Source organism: Aristolochia californica, unplaced genomic scaffold (genome assembly GCF_029961685.1).
Source record: "Aristolochia californica isolate CCGP_79_NKW_82.1479 unplaced genomic scaffold, dmAriCali1.0.hap1 SCAF_2, whole genome shotgun sequence".
NCBI classification, from domain to species: Eukaryota; Viridiplantae; Streptophyta; class Magnoliopsida; order Piperales; family Aristolochiaceae; genus Aristolochia; species Aristolochia californica.
In genome coordinates this window covers 4,046,966-4,066,528 of record NW_027181881.1, presented here as the reverse complement: position 1 = coordinate 4,066,528, position 19,563 = coordinate 4,046,966, and the positions used below count along the sequence as shown (strand labels likewise).

At 36.4% G+C, this 19,563-nt stretch overlaps 2 protein-coding genes across 2 annotated transcripts; both read left to right on the top strand.

Annotated features, from left to right (window-relative positions):
• LOC137955396 (kinesin-like protein KIN-7A) lies at positions 1–8,194 on the top strand. The gene is made up of 15 exons (XM_068802320.1): positions 1–154; positions 708–959; positions 1,177–1,266; positions 1,751–1,851; positions 3,639–3,752; positions 3,838–3,919; positions 3,989–4,056; positions 4,298–4,357; positions 4,448–4,572; positions 4,692–4,887; positions 5,177–5,314; positions 5,521–5,613; positions 5,868–6,719; positions 7,132–7,433; positions 7,724–8,194. The coding sequence occupies exons 2-15, from the start codon at positions 728–730 to the stop codon at positions 8,055–8,057; spliced, it is 2,787 nt and encodes a 928-aa protein (XP_068658421.1). The 5' UTR covers positions 1–154; positions 708–727; the 3' UTR covers positions 8,058–8,194.
• A 2,464-nt stretch (positions 8,195–10,658) lies between these two features.
• LOC137956181 (eukaryotic translation initiation factor 3 subunit K-like) lies at positions 10,659–14,085 on the top strand. Its single transcript, XM_068803556.1, has 8 exons — positions 10,659–10,887; positions 11,819–11,875; positions 12,002–12,052; positions 12,165–12,227; positions 12,414–12,464; positions 12,549–12,615; positions 13,241–13,323; positions 13,656–14,085. The coding sequence occupies exons 1-8, from the start codon at positions 10,768–10,770 to the stop codon at positions 13,857–13,859; spliced, it is 696 nt and encodes a 231-aa protein (XP_068659657.1). The 5' UTR covers positions 10,659–10,767; the 3' UTR covers positions 13,860–14,085.
• The last annotated feature ends 5,478 nt before the right edge of the window (positions 14,086–19,563 follow it).

Sequence of the window (19,563 nt, the reverse complement as noted above, 5' to 3'; positions counted from 1 at the left end):
GCAACGAGCGCTCCTCTATCGGGTATTGGAAACCGGATTTTCCCTTGTTCTTGACTCTAAGACTCTCTTTGTGTTGGCTTGTGGCGTTATGTCGAGTTCATCTTGCTTCATCCTTCAACTTGGGTTTTCTTGATTCTGAAAAACGGTATTTCAGGTGATAGTCGAAATCTCTGGGATCAAGACTCTGCATTCTAGGTTTTATTTGTGTCTTTTCTTTTTCGTTCCATTTTCGTTCTTTGATGTACATATTTTTTTTGGTATGTGTCAGGATGTTATTTCTTATTTTTTTATTTTTTTATTTTCCGATGTTCATTTTTCGTGTGAGTCTAAATTTGAAGAAGCAATAGTTGTTATACCTCTTTACGTATTTCTGAAAACGCAGCAGTCATTTATCAAGTGCAGCTAAGGGAAGTCATGGTCCAATGTTTCTTTGAATTATTTGAATTTAAGATATGATTTTAACTTCCTTTAATTCTTGCTTGTTGGATTTGTTGTCTTGGAAATCAAGCTTTTAGTTGAAATTTTTTTAGCTCAGGATTTTCTGATTCGTCCTTTGGAGTAACAGAATTTCTTTGCCCATTTTCTATTGTTTCGATTGGGTCTTACTTCAGATACTCATTCCCGAGCGCTTGAATGTCTTCATTTTTCTTGTTTTTCCTCCAAATTTTAGTTTGAAGATTATCCACCAAATTAATTTCCTGTGGCAGGTAATTTACTTGTCAATGTAATGATGACATCAAAGGACACCTCTACTCCTCCAATAAAGGTAGACAAGAATCCGTCATCCACTCCTGGAGGTCTGAAAGTAAGTGAGGAGAAGATATATGTTACAGTCCGTGTGAGGCCTCTTAGTGAAAAAGAACAAATGATAAATGAAGAAATAGTTTGGGAATGCTCAGATGATCACACCATCTTGTTCAAGAATGCACCTCATGAGCGCTTAAATACTTATACTTTTGGTAAGCAAGGCAATGATTAAAAGAAAAAAGAAGTCATTAGCTAGAAAACTTCAAGGTCGAGACATTTTTTTGGCTGCATTTTAAGTCTTTATTTATTGTCAAATGAAAATATTGAAAATAAAGAATTAATCTTCTCATTGAGGTAAGCCTTTCTATGTAAAATTGCTTTTTCCCCCTTCCTTGTCCTCTGTTAATGATTCGTTTATATTGGTACCAGATAAAGTGTTTGGTCCAGCGTGCTCAACTGAGAAGGTCTATGAGGAAGGAGTCAAGGATGTTGCTCTATCTTCTCTTACTGGGATCAATGGTACCTAAAAAGTTCAAACAGAGTTTCTGTGAATCCTATATTTTTTGTTTCACTTTTGCTTGTGTTGGAACTTTGATTTAAAAAAGTGGCAAGGATGGAGGACACTCAAGTCCACCCAGGGTGGCTGCACTGGCGTTTTCCCTCTTTGGAAAAGTCTTACAAGATTGCCATTTACTCCCACCCTATTTTAAAAAATCCCATATCTCAGATTTACAAAAAAAGAAAGAGAAAAAACAGAGAGAAAAGCATGATACATAGAAAAGGAAAAAATATTGTAGAGTGAAAATCATTGAAATTATGCCTTTAAATCTAAATACAAAGGCAAAATAAAAAAGTGGATGCACTTAACTTATATGGACTTGAGGACATTCCTATTTCCTTTGAAAGAACCATTATGTGGAAATATATTGTCGAATCCAGGCTGTCTGATTTTTTTTTATTCACTACTTTTCTTCTTCTTCTTCTTCTTTTTTTTTTTCTGCAGCAACTATATTTGCATATGGACAAACGAGCAGCGGCAAGACATTTACCATGAAAGGGATCACTAAGAGTGCCATAAATGACATATACAAACATATTGAGAATGTAAGTTTAATATGCAATGAGATACAATGATACAGATCCACAAATTGCTTCTCTAAGCTTATGTTGAGCTTGTTAAAAATGATTCTTTGCTAATTACTTGAATGGAGTTCATGTACCTTGAGCTTGTATAATTTGACAGTCATATTCAATTTTTTGGTGAAAATGGACTCTGAGAGAGAGAGAGAGAGAGAGAGAGAGAGAGAGAGAGAGGTCTGAATATAATTCAAGTGGATGATGCTTTTGAAAGAGGCAAGCAAAAAATATTGCATAGTTTGCTTATCTTTTTCTCACACATTCACATCACGACATATACACACAGAGAGACACACTCACACATGCATAAGAAAATAATAGGTATAACATCCCAGGATGAGCAACATAACATGATAGAATAATAATTGTAAAACTCTAATATGACTGGGATAACAGTATCTGAATGATTTTTTTGTCTCACTAACTTGGTATGTTCAAAGAAAAAGTATAGGCAACCAAAGGTTATCTTAGGATTTTGTATGTGAGTTGCATGAAACATTCCCTTGATGAAACCTTTTTTAATAGGAAGTCTTTAACTTATCCTCTTGAAGTTTCCCCTGAGAATATTTAAATAGCTTTAAAGATGATTCATGGAAGATACATGTTTATTCTAGAGCCATATACAAAATTGTTATAAAATACCTGTTTCTAATCCCTAAGTTGGATGACATGTTGGACCAATATGATGAAGCTTCATTGCTCATGAAGATAGATCTCTCAAGTCGAAACAAGTACATAGAATAGGGCCTGGATGAATGGAAAATAAATTTTAAGAGTAGGGAAGGACTTTCATGAGAGTAACGTCAGAAATTCTGAGGCCTTTTATTGACAGATTTGTTGTTCTATATTTTAACGACATAGTGGTGTAGGGTCATGACTTTTTTTTTCTTTTGGCAGTGCTTTAAAAGTTCTTAATGTGTTAAGGATGTCTTTTTTTCCTCTTGGCAGTGCTTTAAAATAAGTTCTTCATGTGTAAGGAAGGAGGAGCTGTATGTCAACCTAAAGAATTACAATTTCTTTATGCCACCAATTCTCTTCTTCTTAGGTTACAAAGTTTTGATAGAAGAAATTGAACCAGACACTTCAAAAAGAGCTATTAATGATTGACCAGCACCTACTTCCTTATCGTATATGTAATATTTAGTGATTCCTCGTGTTTGTTAAAATACTTTTCATGATGGAGTAAAAGAACTCTTAAGGAAAAGTTTGTTACTGTGCTGCTAACCTGATGGTGCTGATCTGATATTGGTTTCACTGGCTATTCTCTTCTGTCTCTTCCCTCCTGTGTCTTGGTCCTCTCCTCTGCACTTATGTTCAATAAACTAAATTCCATAAAGTGGAGTTACTAGTGCTTTTTCTCTGATTATGTTTTTACATATTGGTTTCAGTGTCTATTATCTTCTACCATTTTCCTCCTGTGTCTTGGTTTTCTCCTCGAACTTGTCTTTTCATGCCAAGTCAGCTGAGTAAATCAAATAAACTGTCCCATAGAATGGAGTTCCTAGTGTTTTTTCTCTAAATATGTTTTATATACCCATAATGAAACGTGTATTGTAGCTAAAATAATCTTTCTTTTATGATTTCTATTTAAAAATTAGTTTTCCTATTTGAGTCATTGTCAGCAACTCATGTCTGAATACACTTGGTTCTTTTTATGAAAGAATTTTTAATGTCTGCCACTTGTACCCACTTTTTTGTAATAAGCATCTGATTACAGAATATATAACATTTATCCACTGGATAACCCTCTGCAGAACCCAGAGAGGGATTTCATCATAAAAATTTCTGCTTTGGAGATCTACAATGAGACAGTGATGGATCTATTAAATCCAGAAACTGGTCCTCTTCGGCTTCTAGATGACCCAGAGGTATTTAGATTTTGAAGACCAAGAAAATTTGATTTCTGTGATCCTTGTTCCGTCTTATTGACTACTTTTTACATGTTACTTGTAGAGGGGGACTGTCATTGATAAGTTAGTGGAAGAAATACCCAAGGATTGTCAAGAATTGCAACATTTCATAAATCTTTGTGAAGGTATGTAACCAAACCTGATTACTGCTTCATCTCATCTAGTTCAGCTTTGAGACCTTTTGTATTATGCAGCTCAAAGGCAGGTTGGTGAGACTATTCTGAATGACTCGAGCTCAAGATCTCACCAAATACTGAGATTGGTTAGTTGAATTACCTTTATCTAGTTAAAGAGCAACATATGTGTAATCATGGATTTTTCCGCCAGCTCTGATTTCATTTTTATATCCCATCAAATCATAGGCTTACCTTTTAACAAAGGAGCATGTATTCTAGGAATTCACCATCTTTTACTTTCATTTACGTATACTGTCATTTCACATGGATATTTTACTTTGGCCATTGATAATATTTTATCGATAAGCTATATTACCTTCATTTCAGACAGTGGAGAGTAGTGTTCGAGAAAACATGGAGTGTATAAAGTCCTATATAGCTACTTTGGTAAGTTCATCTTCTTTCTCCTTTTTTAAAAGAAGATTATTAGAATACCTTCTTCCGGCACTGTTAATCAAGGATTACAGGATTGTGCAGAATTTTGTGGACCTTGCAGGAAGTGAGCGTGCCTTACAAACGCTTTCTAGTGGAACTAGGCTAAAGGAAGGTTCTCACATCAATCGAAGCTTGCTAACTTTGACCACTGTCATAAGAAAGCTTAGGTTAGCCATCTATATGGTTGATGTGGTTTAGAGTTTGAAGATTTTAACTTTTGAAATCCTTTTGTTTTCAATAACTGATGTAGTTTGAATTAATCAAAAATTCATTTCCCCTCTCACAGTGGTGGAAGAAGGGGACACATACCTTACCGTGATTCAAAGCTTACAAGAATACTGCAGACGTCTCTTGGGGGAAATGCACGTACTGCAATCATATGTACCATGAGCCCAGCATTAGGTCATGCTGAACAATCTCGTAATACCCTCTTGTTTGCAGGTAGTGCAAAAGAAGTAACAAACAGAGCCAGTGTGAACATGGTATGGACTACACTACATGAACTTTACATGACCCCATTTTATATAGTCATTGACATGCTAATATGACAGATGCATAATTTAATTTTGATATTGCCATATGCTGTTTCTGATAACGTAGCTTTACATACTCCTATTAAACACTTTTTATTCAGGCAGAAAATTTTTATGAGCTTTAATCTCCTGAGAATAATGAAAATGGATTTCTTTCCTTGTGTTGCTAAAAGTGAATAAGTGTAATTAGTGTTTTCGTTTGGGTTGTTCTCTGATGAGGGAAGTTTTATTTCAACAGGTTGTTTCAGAGAGGCAACTAGTCAAGCATTTACAGAAGGAAGTGGCAAGGCTTGAGGCTGAGTGCCTTAGGTCTCCAGAGACACCTTTGACAAGCTCAAATATCCTATTAATGGAAAAAGATCTCAGAATCAAACAGGTACCATGCTTGCCAGTTTAGTGAAAGCTGGGACTAATAAATCTTGGCAGAACACAAGCATCAGGACCCTTTTTTTGTGGATGCATTAATACCATTTGACAAGCATTCTACTGTAATAAATGCATAAATATGCTCATTTTGGGGGACTCACTTCATTAGTTTTCTCTCTGTAAACTTATGATTCTTTTTGAACACCTGTCATGTAGTTGGAAATGGAAGTGGAAGCTATGAAACATCAGAGAGACATTGCACAATCTCATGTGATTGAATTGCAAAGAAAAGCACAGCAGAACAACATGGTATGACAGAACTTCCATTCTTTCTGCTCTGCCCTCCATGTAAATTTTTTTATTTGTTTTTCTTTTTATTTTTTATTTTTTAATTAATTCCTTCTCATATTCCTTAATACACACACAGCAAAGGTACCCCAGACATCTGTTAGACTTGAATAAAAGACCTCACCTAAACCAATCCTCTAATATGGCTATTGACCCTAGGCTTACTCCATAAATTTTAAGAACGAGTATATTCTAATTTTGCTGGTCATTTGCAGGGTATGGACTTTTTTAAATCTCCTAGTGGAATAGTAAAATGCTTGTCTTTCTCTGGGGAAAAAAGGAGTAAGAAAATAGCTAAAGTATCGGCGAAGACACCTGTGACAATTGTGCAAGAAATTCAAAAGCTTGAACAGATGCAGAAGCAATTGGCAGAAGAAGCAAAGGGAGTACTGGATGTGCTTCATAAGGAGGTCACATGTCACAGACTTGGGAGCCAAGATGCTGCTGAAACCATATTGAAGTTGTTGGCTGAGGTTAATGTGACTCAAATCCATAATAGGAATGATGAGGTTGGAGGCATTTTCATGAAGCATAGTAGTGATGTAAACCTCAAAGAAAAGATCACTCAACTGAACACTCAAGGAAGTGCAATTTTTAGCTTAGAGCAGCAGTTAGAAAAAGTTCAGAAATCTATTGATCAGCTAGTGCTATCTCAGCCATCTATTGAATCATCTCCCATCTCAAACACTGAATCGAGGAAGAAGAAAATGCTTCCATTTGCCTTGCACAATAATGTTATCAGGCAAAAAAAAGAAAATTTCCCATGTTCACCTCTATCATCTTCTGAGAAGGTGACTGAGAGGGAGATTGAGAACCGTGACCCTGAGAATGATGGACTTGTTCAACATATTGATGCTACTCCAACAAAGGGTAACAGCAATGACGGTGCCTTCTCAGGGGACAATACACCAGGTAATGGGCAGTCAAGTTCGGTTAGTGTCAAGAAGATGCAGAAGATGTTCAAAAATGCATTTGAGAATAACTACCAGAGCATTAAGGCATATGTGGTTGACCTAAAAGAACGCATAGAGAAGCTTCGGTACCAGAAGGAGTTACTTGTTTCCAGGGTGAGCAACACTTGTTTCATTCGCTCATAGCTATTCTATTTCTGTTTGGTGGTAAAAACTCAGAACAGTTTCTGCTTAATCCCATTAAAGGGGACTGGCAGTTGATTGTGAAATCATCTAGTTGAAAGTATCCTTTGATTTATGTTGGTGGAACAGGACATATTTGGGATGATTTGCAGAATATCAATATCATATTTCCACTCTTTCTTCCTAACCATTAACTCTTAGTAATTTTGACTGGGATTAAAAATTAATAGGACATTTTCAGAAAAGAATATACGTGGATTTGCTTTTCTGAACTTATGAACAGATCTTGCATTCAATATGATCTTGTGATGCATTGCGTTTTTTTTTTTTTTGAAGTCCACTTCTTCATGCTTGTCATGTTTTCTTGACTTATTCACTTCACTAGGTATTGGCTCTAGAAGCAAATGAAGATGTGGAGTGTGAGATGGAAGCACACGATTCCCTTTCATCTTGGCATTTGGACTTTGAGGACAAAAGAAAGCAGATAATCATGTTATGGCACTTGTGCCACATCTCAATTGTTCATCGTACACAATTTTATTTGTTATTCACAGGAGATTCAGCGGATCAAACATACATGGAAGTCGAGCTAAATAGATTAACATGGTTGGAACAATACTTGGCAGAGCTTGGCAATGCAAGCCCAGCACTCTTAGGAGATCAGCCTGCAAACTATGTTTTCTCAAGGTATAATTGCAATTATTTTCTTAAAATGGAGAGTATTCCAAAGGAGGACTAAGGGAGCACCCGCTTGCCCTGTCACTCCAGAAAATTGAGGACCATGCAGTACTGCCTGAGAGATCCATGAATATGACAGGGATGACATAACTTGCTAATATTGCCACTGGGATAAATGCCTCTTACCTTAATTTCTCACTAACTTTAGATCCTTTAGTAACTGTAGCCAACTTTGCTTTGTTGAGCGAATAAGTCCATTATTTGAATCCCTTTTTTTGTTTTTTTTTGGTTCTAAGCAGCGTCAAAGCCTTGAAGCAAGAGAGAGAATCCCTTGCTAAGAAGGTAAATTCACAGTTAACTCCAGAGGAACGGGAAATGCTTTACAGGAAATGGGAAATCCCTCTTGATGGAAAACAGAGACGGCGTCTTCAATTGGTTGATAAGCTCTGGAGTGACCCAAAGGATATGCAACATGCGCAGGAGAGTGCTGAGGTAGTGGCAAAACTATTAGGATTCTTTGAAGACAAAGATCACATCTCAAAGGAGATGTTCACACTTAGCTTTGTTCCTCCTGTTGACAAGAAGTCTTGGCTGCCTGGTTGGAATGCAATCACGAACTTCTTGCATCTATAATTGAAGTATTTTTGGTTTTGGGTCCCGTCTCTTTCTTTTTTAAAAGATGGCAGCTTGTATATCAACGGTACATGATTGTGGATAGCTCATCAACCTTTCTTACACATGCATGGCTGGTTAGAGGAGAGTACTGTTTTATGTAGTAGATGAAAGCTTCTCAAACTGAGCAAAAATTAAATGTTTCTCTTCTATTAATTAAACAAAAATAAATAAAATTAAAATTAAAATTAAAAAAATAAAATGTTTATAATATTAAATGGCAGTAAAAAGATATATAATATATGCATAATAAGATCCTTCCTACATAAGTCTATAAAAAATTATCTTAAACCGACTCACGTAACCTGACTCAGTTGACTATCTATATACAATAAGGGTCTGTTTGGAACCCCTAGAAAAGAAAAATATAGAATTTGACATTTATTATTCTAAAAAATAGTTAATAAAAATGAGATGATAATCAAATTCTCATTTTCAAAAAATATTTTTTGGAAAAATAATAATTAAAATTTTATTTTTATTTTATTTTTCATAAGTTCCAAACAAACCCTTTATGAAAAAAATAAAAAAAATAGAATTTGACAATTATTATTCTAAAAAAATAGTTAATAAAAATGAGATGATGATCAAATTTTTATTTTTTAAAATTATTTTTAGGAATAATAATAGTCAAATTCTTATTTTATTTTATTTTTCATAAGTTCAAAACAAACCCTAAAGGGGGGTTTGTCCACAATGAACTTCAAATGAATTGAAGATTTCAATTCATCTTAAATAAATTGATTTAACTTGTTTAGTATAGACGAGTTAAAGTGCATTGGAAAATAGATTTCAGTGTTAGTGCCCCAAAATGAAAAATATGATATAAAAAATATTATGAGTAACTTTTTGTAATATACTTAAATATAACAAATTGATATACCTAAACAAATAAGGAACCAAAATAAATATGGTTACTACACTTATAAGTGATTTAATGTGTAGTATTAAAATATATTAATAAAATATTTAATTAATACTATATTATATTACTTAATAATTACAGTTTATTATAAATTAATATAATAATTACGTGTGACTAGAATAAACTAAAAAAAAAATAAAAAAATAACATAAGTGAATATAATAAATAATTTTTTTAATAACATAAGATATATTTTAACATTAAAAATCACTAATTTAATACAATAATTAAAAAATAAATATAATAAACAAATAATATATATTATTTTATCAATAACATAATATATATATATACATATTATTAATTAATAGTATATCGCAACAAAATTTAAAACCATTGGTTAATTAATTATAGCAATGGGATAATTAAACCAAAATAATTTATCAAATGTTTATTTTAATAATACTTTAATTATGACTATTAAATCATTAATTTAATACAGTAATTACAAAATTAATATACTGAATAAATAAAACATAATTATTTTATAAATAAAAATATGGATTATTTTACAAAATAAATATAATGAAGTTATGAAACTAGTTTAATTTTTCCTAACTTAGGAAAAATTAAACCAACGTTGTCTTCCTCACAGCACTAATAATAGAGGGAGACAACGATGACGGAGGCGGCACTCCAACGGTACGCCGAGAGGGAGAAGAGAGGGAGGCCGAGAGGCTCGACCTCCCGTGCTTTGTGATGGCGACTATGCGACGGAGGCCAAGAGGGAGAAGAGAGGGAGAAGATAGAGGGAAAAAAAATTCGGGGGTGGAAGGCCGAGAAGGGAGAAAATATGCGTTGTCTTCCCCACAACACTGATAATGGCAGGAGACAACGACGAAGGAGGCAGCGCTCCAACGGTACGTTGAGAGGGAGGCCGAGAGGCTCGACCTCCCATGCTCTGCGATGGCGGCTATGCGATAGAGGCTGAGAGGGAGAAGAGAGGGAGAAGATAGAGGAAAACAAATTCGGGGGAGGAAGGCCGAGAAGGGAGAAAAGCCGAGCGGGAGAAAAAAATTTCAGAGAGAGGGAGAACAGAGCGAAATGAGGGAAAAATTTTCATTTAGGGGAGGGAGACTCTCGTCCTGCGTGCGATTCATGTGGATGATTTACAAAATAGGTATGAAACACGATTCCCCCATTTTTGCCTGAGAAGATTACCTGACATGATTCAAATGAAGAAGATATCATTTTGGACTAACGGCCTAATCAAATGAACGGAGTAATGCGCACGTAATTCATATCTGCTTCATTTTGGACTAACCCCCCCTAAGTGTTATTTGATTTTCATTTCGTTTAATAAGCAGGTAAATGGGTAAACAATTGAACGGGTAAAATTACTCAATTATTTATAAATGTAAGAGTTTTTATTCAATATCATTTATGTTTAATAGATGGTGGACAAGAAATTGAATAATTGGATAAAATTAACACTCTTACTCGAGTCCTCTCAAGTTTTACTGTCCAAAGGGGTGACTTTATCCGACTCGGGTAACCTGACCCAGTTGACTATCTGACTCCGCATCCGACCGGGGTTCGGCGTCCGAGTCGCATCCGAGTCTGGGTGGCTCAACAATGGATTGTATCTCTGTTTTTCTTTTCTTTTTCCTTTAAACTATCGGGAGAGTTTTGTAGGAGTACCTTATTACTCAACTGAGAACCGAAGCCCTAGTTGCAGGTGCTCTTCGGAACTTCATCGTTATACTCTCTGTACGGCAATTTCCAACTTTTTCTTGGCTGGTGGCCATGGGCAGGGAGAGGGAGGTTCAAAAGTCACAGGTCTCCTACACAGTGGAGCAGCTCCTCGCCCTAAACCCTTATAATCCCGACATCCTTCCTGATCTGGAGAACTATGTGCACGAGCAGGTAAGAGGAATTTTATATTTTCGCCTATTCGGGACGCTCACGTCCAATTGGACCTTTTATTCAGAGAAATCAAGTGCACAATGCGTTCAGAAATTATTAGTATTTTGATTGGTAATTCAGGGGAGCTTATTGCTTTCTGTTTATTTTCATGTTTTCAAGGGTTTGCCATCTACATTTTTTTTCTTTTGGCAAATGAAAGAGGTCAATTATCTCTGGCGTTTCTTTGTGGGTTTTTTTTGTGTTTTCTTCTGTATGCTGTTGCTACTATCAGAAAAGTTTGGCTTTCTGGGAGCTTTCCTTTACAAACACCTGACCTTAATTGGTTGGGAAAGCTCAACGACTTGACGACGCGTAGATATTGGGTGCAGCGTCAGGTGCCGTCGGATTTTCTTGTTCTCGCCTTTTAGCACTGGTTGTATGTAGCTTTTTATACTCATTCAAAATCTTGAGAAAAATAAATAATTTGGACAAGGCTGACCAGAGGATATAATAAGTGTCTATGAGACAATCCTGGAGAAACAAAAGAGATATTTTTTTGCGTGATGAACACGACAAAACAGAATGGGTATTTATGACTAATACACGGTCTGTATGTTAAGTTTGTGTGCGTGAGGCAAAGGTGGTCACTTTGCAAGTATTGGTGTTATGAATCATATATTGAGGAATTAGTATGTTGGATGGCTCCTAGTAGAGTTCTATATCAGCAGAATCAGTTGATACAGGCCAATAGCCCAATAAGATACTCGAGTCTGTGCTATCATCTTGTTAAAAACATTTTTCAGGTACTTTATAAACTAATCCTGGTAAGGGGGACCTTGATCACATGTGTTTTGCATGGTATGACGTCTTCATGTCCTGCATCAATCAGATTTATTTTGCCTCTTTCAATTTACTCTATGTGATGCAGCAAACTTGTCCATTTCTGATGTAGGTGTCATCGCAAACATACAATTTGGATGCAAATCTTTGCCTTCTTCGACTCTATCAGGTTGGAGATAGAAAACCTAGATACACCTTCTATGAAAAATATTCTCTTTACCTGTTTTATTGGATGATGTGCGACACTGGTGAGCAGAAAAGATGTGGTACTTACATTAGTTGTCTCTGTTTATAGTTTGAGCCAGAGAGGATGAGCGTTCAAATTGTTGCTAGGATTTTGGTTAAGGTATGCTAATTTTTTTCCCCATTCAGAAGATCTGTTGAATCTATTTAATTTAGAGATTCAAGGTTAATCATAGTATCCATTGTTTATTCACATTTTTTTTGTCTCTCAACAGGCGCTCATGGCAATGCCAGCTCCGGATTTTAACTTGTGTCTCTTTTTAATTTCAGAGAGAATGGTATGTTCTTCATTTTAAATCATCTTACCTTCATGCCACACTTTTGGCAGTTGCATATCCAAGCATGGTAATCTGCAACAACGGCCTGTACCTTGATGTAGAGTATTAGGGTTTCGTCTTGCATTTTACACACAATTAAAATGTATGTTACCTTTTGTATGATCATTGTTGTTGGTTTTTTGTCAGCAAATGGAAGAACAGTTCAAGACTCTGATTGTTCTTTCGCATTATCTTGAGGTATGATTAGTGGGGTTCTTTTACGTATGTATATCTTTGAGATAATGTTTGCAAGCTTTTTCTTACTCATACATCTCGCTGTAGACTGCAAGATTCCGTCAGTTCTGGGATGAGGCTGCAAAGAATCGAAGCATAGTGGAAGTTGTACCAGGTAATAAAAATTCTCCTCTATTGTATAAATTTTATGCTCATATTGGTAATTAAATTACAGAAACTTGGAAAACATTTGACATCCAGTGCATTGGAGGCCTCGATATATGATTTTTGGGTTTGGCAATTTTAGTTGATACACTTCTTACTAAAAGCCATCTAATACATGTCACTGTTGTACGGAACAAAAAAATAGTTGTACCGAAACACCTCTTTCGAAACTTTAAAAGTCATCTTGGTCATTTACTCAATGTGTTTCCAATTTTTAGGAGTATAAGTTGACACATTTATCATTTTTATGAGAAATATAACCTTATTGATTGCTCTCTTTTGGAAGGATCAAGCTGATCAATGACCTATGGGTTATAAATAGGTTATCGTATTTGTTTGATATATAAATAGGTTATCTTTGTAGTTCTAGAAAGAAAAATGTTATCTTGTATCCTCATTTTTTTCAAGGATTTGCTGTTTGCGAAATAGGGTGCTTCTACTTTTTTTTTTGGGTATGATTTACCGTTCTCTACTTCCCCTGGCAAGGACGTGTGCATTGATGTATATGGATACGTGTTTATTTGGTTCTAGTGCATTTCTTTGTTGATCACTGTTGCTCATATTGTGCTTCTCAGGATTTGAGCAAGCAGTCCAAAATTATGCCATTCATGTCCTTCAACTTACATACCAGAAGGTTCCCCGGGCTGTGCTTGCAGAAGTAAGTATCATATGTTTTTTTATGGTGTAATTGTTATTATTGCTGCTGTTGTTGTTATTGTTATTGTTATTGTTGTTGTCAACGTAATTATTTTTTTAAATGTTGAACCCATAGCCTGGTGGTACTTGAACCAAGGACCTGACACCAGAAACCCCCCATGGGGCCATTGTGCCAAAGTCCAAATTCACTTATTATATTATACTTATTACTAGGCCTAATAAAATTATAAATTGGAAGTATATGTGATCTAGATGCCAATATTGTTTGCTATGACTTTGCGTCTACACGACTTGCATGAAATTAACAAATCTATTTCTTGCTTACTGTACCAGGCTATTAACATTGAGGGCCTCTCTTTGGACAAGTTTCTGGAGCATCAGGTGGCGAACTCTGGCTGGGTTATTGAGAAAGGTCATGGCCGAGGTCAGCTGATTGTTCTCCCTCGTAACGAGTTTAACCAACCAGATCTCAGGAAAAATTCAGCTGACAGCATTCAGTTGGAGCAGATAACCCAAATTTTCCCCATTCTGGGCTGATTTTTGTCATTGATACTGTAGTCTTCCCTGACTGAGTTCATCCTTCTTTATGGCACAAGACAATCATCATTCCCTTCGTATATGTTGATTCTTCTTCAGAGTGAAACTAGTTTCTGATGGAAGACCCTGAAACCGAAGAAAGAAAAAAAGAGATTTCCTATGGTGGTGTAATACTTTTAAGGGCCTGTTTGGAGCCCACAGAAAAAAGAAAAGTGAGAGAAAATAATTTACTGTTGTTTGGTAATAGAGAATCATTGAGAGAAAAAAAAATAAGAGAAAAAATTATTTTTTTAGTTAATAAATTTTTTGTCATAAAATGATGGAATTTAGGGAGAAAAGAAAAGAAAAAGCCCTTTGAATGATCCAGAAATGGGAATGAGATATATAATAGTGTTTGCATATTTGTGTTTGTCATCGTCACACTTGTTAAGGAAGATGGATCATGCTCAACCGTAGATGAAGGGGTAGATGTAGTGGTTAACTGACAAAGTCTGAAGTAATTGTTGAATCCTAAGCGGTCTTACTAAATTTCTTCCTTTGTTTGTCAAAAAAATGGTTTAAATGACTACAATGAATGTATTTTAGATCTCCTCTATCACTTCAACCATGATTTCGTGTAGAAAAATCTATCCTTTGGCCTTTACTATTGTTTTTCTATCCTTTGGCCTTTACTATTGTTACGTTTGCCTCTACCTTTAAATTTGAATGATGAGTGAAGATTAAGTGTAGTTGCATTAGCCATCATGATATCCCTCTTTTAGATGTATTTGCTAGAGTTCTTTTTGTCGAATAACTCTATTATAATAAATAATATAGTTTTTTAAATTAAAATATAAATAATTTAAAATTTAATTACTTTCCATTTAGTCTTGAAGTGTAAATATTGCACTTGAGCTTTCTCGAAAAGATTAGTAACCAAACGCCTCGCATGCCCATCCGTCGTTAACTGAGAGCGATTTGTCAACAAATACAGAAGGGAAAGATAATTTATTGTAAATTAACATAAATTTATTCGTATAGCAGTAATTTGCTCATAAAGAGATAAATATTGTAATTTGATACAAATAAAGCTGAAAATTTGATTTTTATATCATAATAAATATAAACTATTTATTATTTATTTATTAGACTATTTATACATGCAACCATAAATGGCTTCATATTCAGATTCGGCTGTCGTTCGGCACCATCCAGTGGAACTCACTGAAGGAGAATTTTACAATCAGATAAGCAAAAGCAGAAATTATACAAAAATACCAGAGAGAGAATTGCTGGAGTTCACCCATAATTTTCGCGCTGTTGTCAAGAAAAAAAACGAAGGGTCATCTTCTTTCGTTTTTCAATACCAATCGAGATTCAAAGAAATGCAGAAACGTAATTGGATTCATTGTGCGGCCTCATGGTTTTCCCTGCATGAGAAAAAAACACAAAATGCAAGCCCAATTGCAGTAAGATTTGATAAGAAAAATACAAATAGTTATTTACGGAACTGGAGCAGAAAGGTGTCTCATGTTCAAGAATCAGAGTTTTCTTCATTGAACCAATTCCTTGAGGAATAGACAATCGACAATCTCCACAACTTATTAAGCGATACTCAGATTTTGCACTAAAAAACCCATCCAAATCATAAAAATAATCTTCGGTAAATACCCGGGATAATTTTTTCTTTAATTTCGGAAACGGGTAGCCAATACGAGGAGAATCATCAATGCGACAGACGTGAAGAAAAAGAAAAGGAGATGAATCCACCAAAAGATTAGCGGATTCGCTCTTGCCATATGGGCGCGACCAATCGTTACTGATTCGAAGAAAGAATTTAGGCACCACATAAGAAGCGCAAACAAGAAGAGGAGACGCCGACCGGAACGAAGGGGAAGAGGAGGGAGTGATCGTTGTAGAGAGGAGAGAGAGATCCTTACCGATTCTTGCGCTGAGAGAAAGACCGGAAAGAAGATGTAAAGAGAGGTGTTGAGGACGACTTCGAACGGTGAGGACGCCACGCCATCACCCCTTCCACTCCGGGTAACGTTCGTGATGAAAACCCAAAAACGTTACCGGGAAGGGAAGAGGTAGCGGCGTGGACTTCTTGGCTGGGTTTCTCGGGGCTTCCAGGTAAGGGGTGGAAGGAGACGAAGGGTTGATTTCCTCTTTTAAAACAGGCCGAACGAGAATATGGAGTCATTGAGGAAATAAGGACCATTAAGGGTACGTGTGCGTAAGAAAACTATTACATTGATATTCGTCTTATGAAATTGACTCTAGAAATATTGTGCCTCATTTGATACATGTGTAAGTTATTTATATTCTGAATCAATTTTTTTTAGTTGTAAATGAATTGAGTAATGATTTTTAATCCTTGTGATGAATTGCATTTTTTAATGTAAGAATATCAGTAAGTTTAATGTATGGTTTGTGTTGAATTTAGGACCTCAAGCTTGAAACCTCGATCGAGATGAGAGAGGGAGAAGAGAGGGGAGATAGAAGAAAAGAAAAGAGCAAAGAGAGAGAAAACTTTGGTAGAGAGGCCATAAGAGAAGAGGGAGAAGAGAGACTTTAGGTTGGGAGAGTGATTCTTCAACCAAGACCCCTATTTATACTATTTTCATTATATATTTAGGGAAACTCTTCAATCATTTAGGATCCATAATTATATTGTTGGGGTTTTCTGAGTTTCGGAGAGACGACGGCCAGAGAGAAAAATAGAGAAACAGAGCTGGAGTTCGAAATTTCTTGATTATTCCATACTAAACCTAAGTTACAAGAAGTTAAATACTTCAAACAGAAAATTACAGAAAAGGTCTAAATAAGACCAATATTTACAATTCTGTCCCGAATAAAATCGGAACCTAACAAAACTCCTCCTCCCAATTTATGAGGCAGAACCCTCAACCAAACCCGCTTTGTCACGACAAGCTTCAAGCTCCGAAGGAGGTAAGGACTTTGTCAACATGTCGGAGCCATTCTCACTCGTGTGAACTTTCTCCAACATCAATTCTTTCTTTTCAAGCACATCACGTATCCAATGATGACATAGATCAATCTGCTTTGATCTCAAATGAAATGTGGGATTCTTGCTCAAATGGATTGCACTTTGACTATCACAAAGTAACACATACCTCTCTTGCCGAATGTCCAATTCTTGAAAGAACTTCTTCATCCACAATAGTTCTTTGCATGCTTCGGTGATTGCAATGTATTCAACTTCAGCTGTGGAGAGTGCAACACATTTCTGTAGTCTCGATTGCCATGAGACAACACCATTCACAAAACAAACCAAATAACCGGATGTTAACTTCCTCGAGTCAACATCTCCGGCCCAATCGGCATCCTTATATGCCTCCAGAACTGGTTTGCTAGCCCAGTAACAGAGATAATAACCCGTAGTATCGCGAATGTACCGAAGAATCCATTTCACAACATCCCAATGAGCTTTTCCAGGGTTGGAGAGATAACGACTTTCCACTCCAATAGCATGAGCAGTATCCGGCCTTGTACACACCATTGCATACATCAATGAACCGACCACGGATGCATACGACACCTTCTTCATTTCTTCTTTCTCCTTTTCATCCTTTGGACAATCATCAAGTGTCAACTTGAGATGACTACCAAGTGGAGAAGAACCCGGTTTGCATTTGCTCATATTGAACCGTTCAAACACCTTTCCAAAATACCTTTCTTGTGACAACCAAAGTTTGCACCTTTCCCGATCTCTAGTGATTCTTATACCAAGAATTTGCTTTGCGGGGCCTAAATCCTTCATTGCAAACTCATTCCCAAGTTTTTCTTTCAAAGCTCCTATCTCCTTTGTATCATTACCGACAACCAACATGTCATCGACATAGAGTAAAAGAATAATGAAATTACCACTAGAGTACCTTTTCATGAAGACGCAATTATTGAAAGTGGTCTTGCTGAAATTGTTGTCACACATAAAGGATTCAAATCTTTTATACCAGTTTCGCGGTGCTTGTTTCAAGCCATAAAGGCTCCTCCTCAATCTGCACACCAAGTCCTCTTTGTCTTTTTCAGCAAATCCCTCGGGTTGCTCCATATAGAGCTCCTCCTCCAAATCACCATGGAGAAAAGCGGTTTTCACATCAAGCTACTCAATCTCCATATTCAAACTAGCGGCCAAACCGAGTATAACCCGAATAGAGGACATCTTGACCACGGGCTTAAATATCTCCTCAAAATCAATCCCCTTCTTTTGATCAAATCCCTTCACAACTAACCGAGCCTTGTACCTTGGCTTTGAATCTATGCCATTTGATTTCAAACGAAACACCCACTTGTTCCTGAGTACCTTCTTACCCTTAGGCAATTCAACTAACTCAAATGTGCGATTTTTATGCAAGGAATTCATCTCATCTTGCATAGCTTCAAACCACTCACCCTTTTGCTCATGACACATAGCTTCTTCAAAGCTTTCAGGTTCACCACCGTTAGTGAGCAAAACATACTCATGTGGAGAGTATGTTGAAGTAGGCCTTCGTTCACGATTTGATCTTCTCAACTCTTGTAAAGGTGGACCTTGATTTTTTGATTGCTCACCTTGATCTTCAGTTTCGGTATTCTGGTTGCTTTCAACTTCTTGGTTACTTGAGATGGGTGTAAGATCAACAAAGTGACTAGAAGAGGTTTTCACATTTTATGGATTTCCCAAATTCTCAACAGTTTCTTCTTCAAAGAAAACTACATCCCGACTCCTTAACACCTTCTTCTCAATCGGATCCCATAGTCTATAACCAAATTCGCCGGTTTTGTAACCCAAGAAAATACACTCATTTGTCTTGTTATCAAGCTTAGCTCTTTCATCTCTAGGAATGTGTAGAAATACTCAACAACCAAATACCCGCAAGTGTCCATAAGATACATCTTTATCGGTCCAAACCCGCTCCAGAACATCACCATCTAGTGCATGAGAAGGTGAGAGATTAATCAAATGGACAATGGTATTCATCGCTTCACCCCAAAAAGCTTTTGAAAGTTTCGAATGAGAGAGCATACACCGTATTCTCTCACAAATTGTGCAATTCATTTTCTCGCCCACTCCATTCCGTTGCGGATTTTGACACCGTTCTTTCAAGGTTGATTCCATTAACCTTGTAGAAGGTTTCAAATGGCCCGCGGTACTCACCACCATTGTCAGATCGAATGCATTTCAATTTTTGACCTGTTTCTCTTTCAACTGCAGCAATGAATTGTTTGAACACTTCCAAAAATTGATTCTTTGTCTTCAAGGCATAAGCCCATAGTTTTCTAGAATGACCATCCACGAAAGTGACAAAGTAAAGAGCTCCTCCAAGTGTGCTATCACCCATGGAACAAAGATTGGTATGAACCAAATCCAAAACATTTGACTTCTTAGTGGTAGGACTTCTCTTGAAAGCAATTCGATGTTGCTTACCCACCAAACAATGCGTACATGATGTCAGAGATGTACCATCACTCGGCACACAATCCTTTCTAGCAAGAATTTGAAGCCCTTTCTCACTCATGTGACCTAGCCGCAAGTGCTACAAATCGGTTGAGTTACCATGTACTGCATTCACCTTGCCACATAATTTAACCCACGTTGTATAAAGCGAGTTTGGTTTCTCACCCTGGGTAACAACAAGAGAGCCTTTGGACAACTTCCACTTCCCGTCACCAAAATGACTACGGTACCCTTCATCATCAAGAGCACCAACAGAAATCAGAT

Bases quoted from the DNA above. Each gene is read 5' to 3' on its own strand.
- LOC137955396 (XM_068802320.1), top strand. From the start codon at position 728: ATGATGACATCAAAGGACACCTCTACTCCTCCAATAAAGGTAGACAAG. The intron at 1,852-3,638 runs GTAAGTTTAATA...AACCCTCTGCAG, and splicing joins TATACAAACATATTGAGAAT to AACCCAGAGAGGGATTTCAT. The intron at 4,358-4,447 runs GTAAGTTCATCT...AGGATTGTGCAG, and splicing joins AGTCCTATATAGCTACTTTG to AATTTTGTGGACCTTGCAGG.
- LOC137956181 (XM_068803556.1), top strand. From the start codon at position 10,768: ATGGGCAGGGAGAGGGAGGTTCAAAAGTCACAGGTCTCCTACACAGTG. The intron at 12,053-12,164 runs GTATGCTAATTT...GTCTCTCAACAG, and splicing joins TTGCTAGGATTTTGGTTAAG to GCGCTCATGGCAATGCCAGC. The intron at 12,616-13,240 runs GTAATAAAAATT...TGTGCTTCTCAG, and splicing joins CATAGTGGAAGTTGTACCAG to GATTTGAGCAAGCAGTCCAA.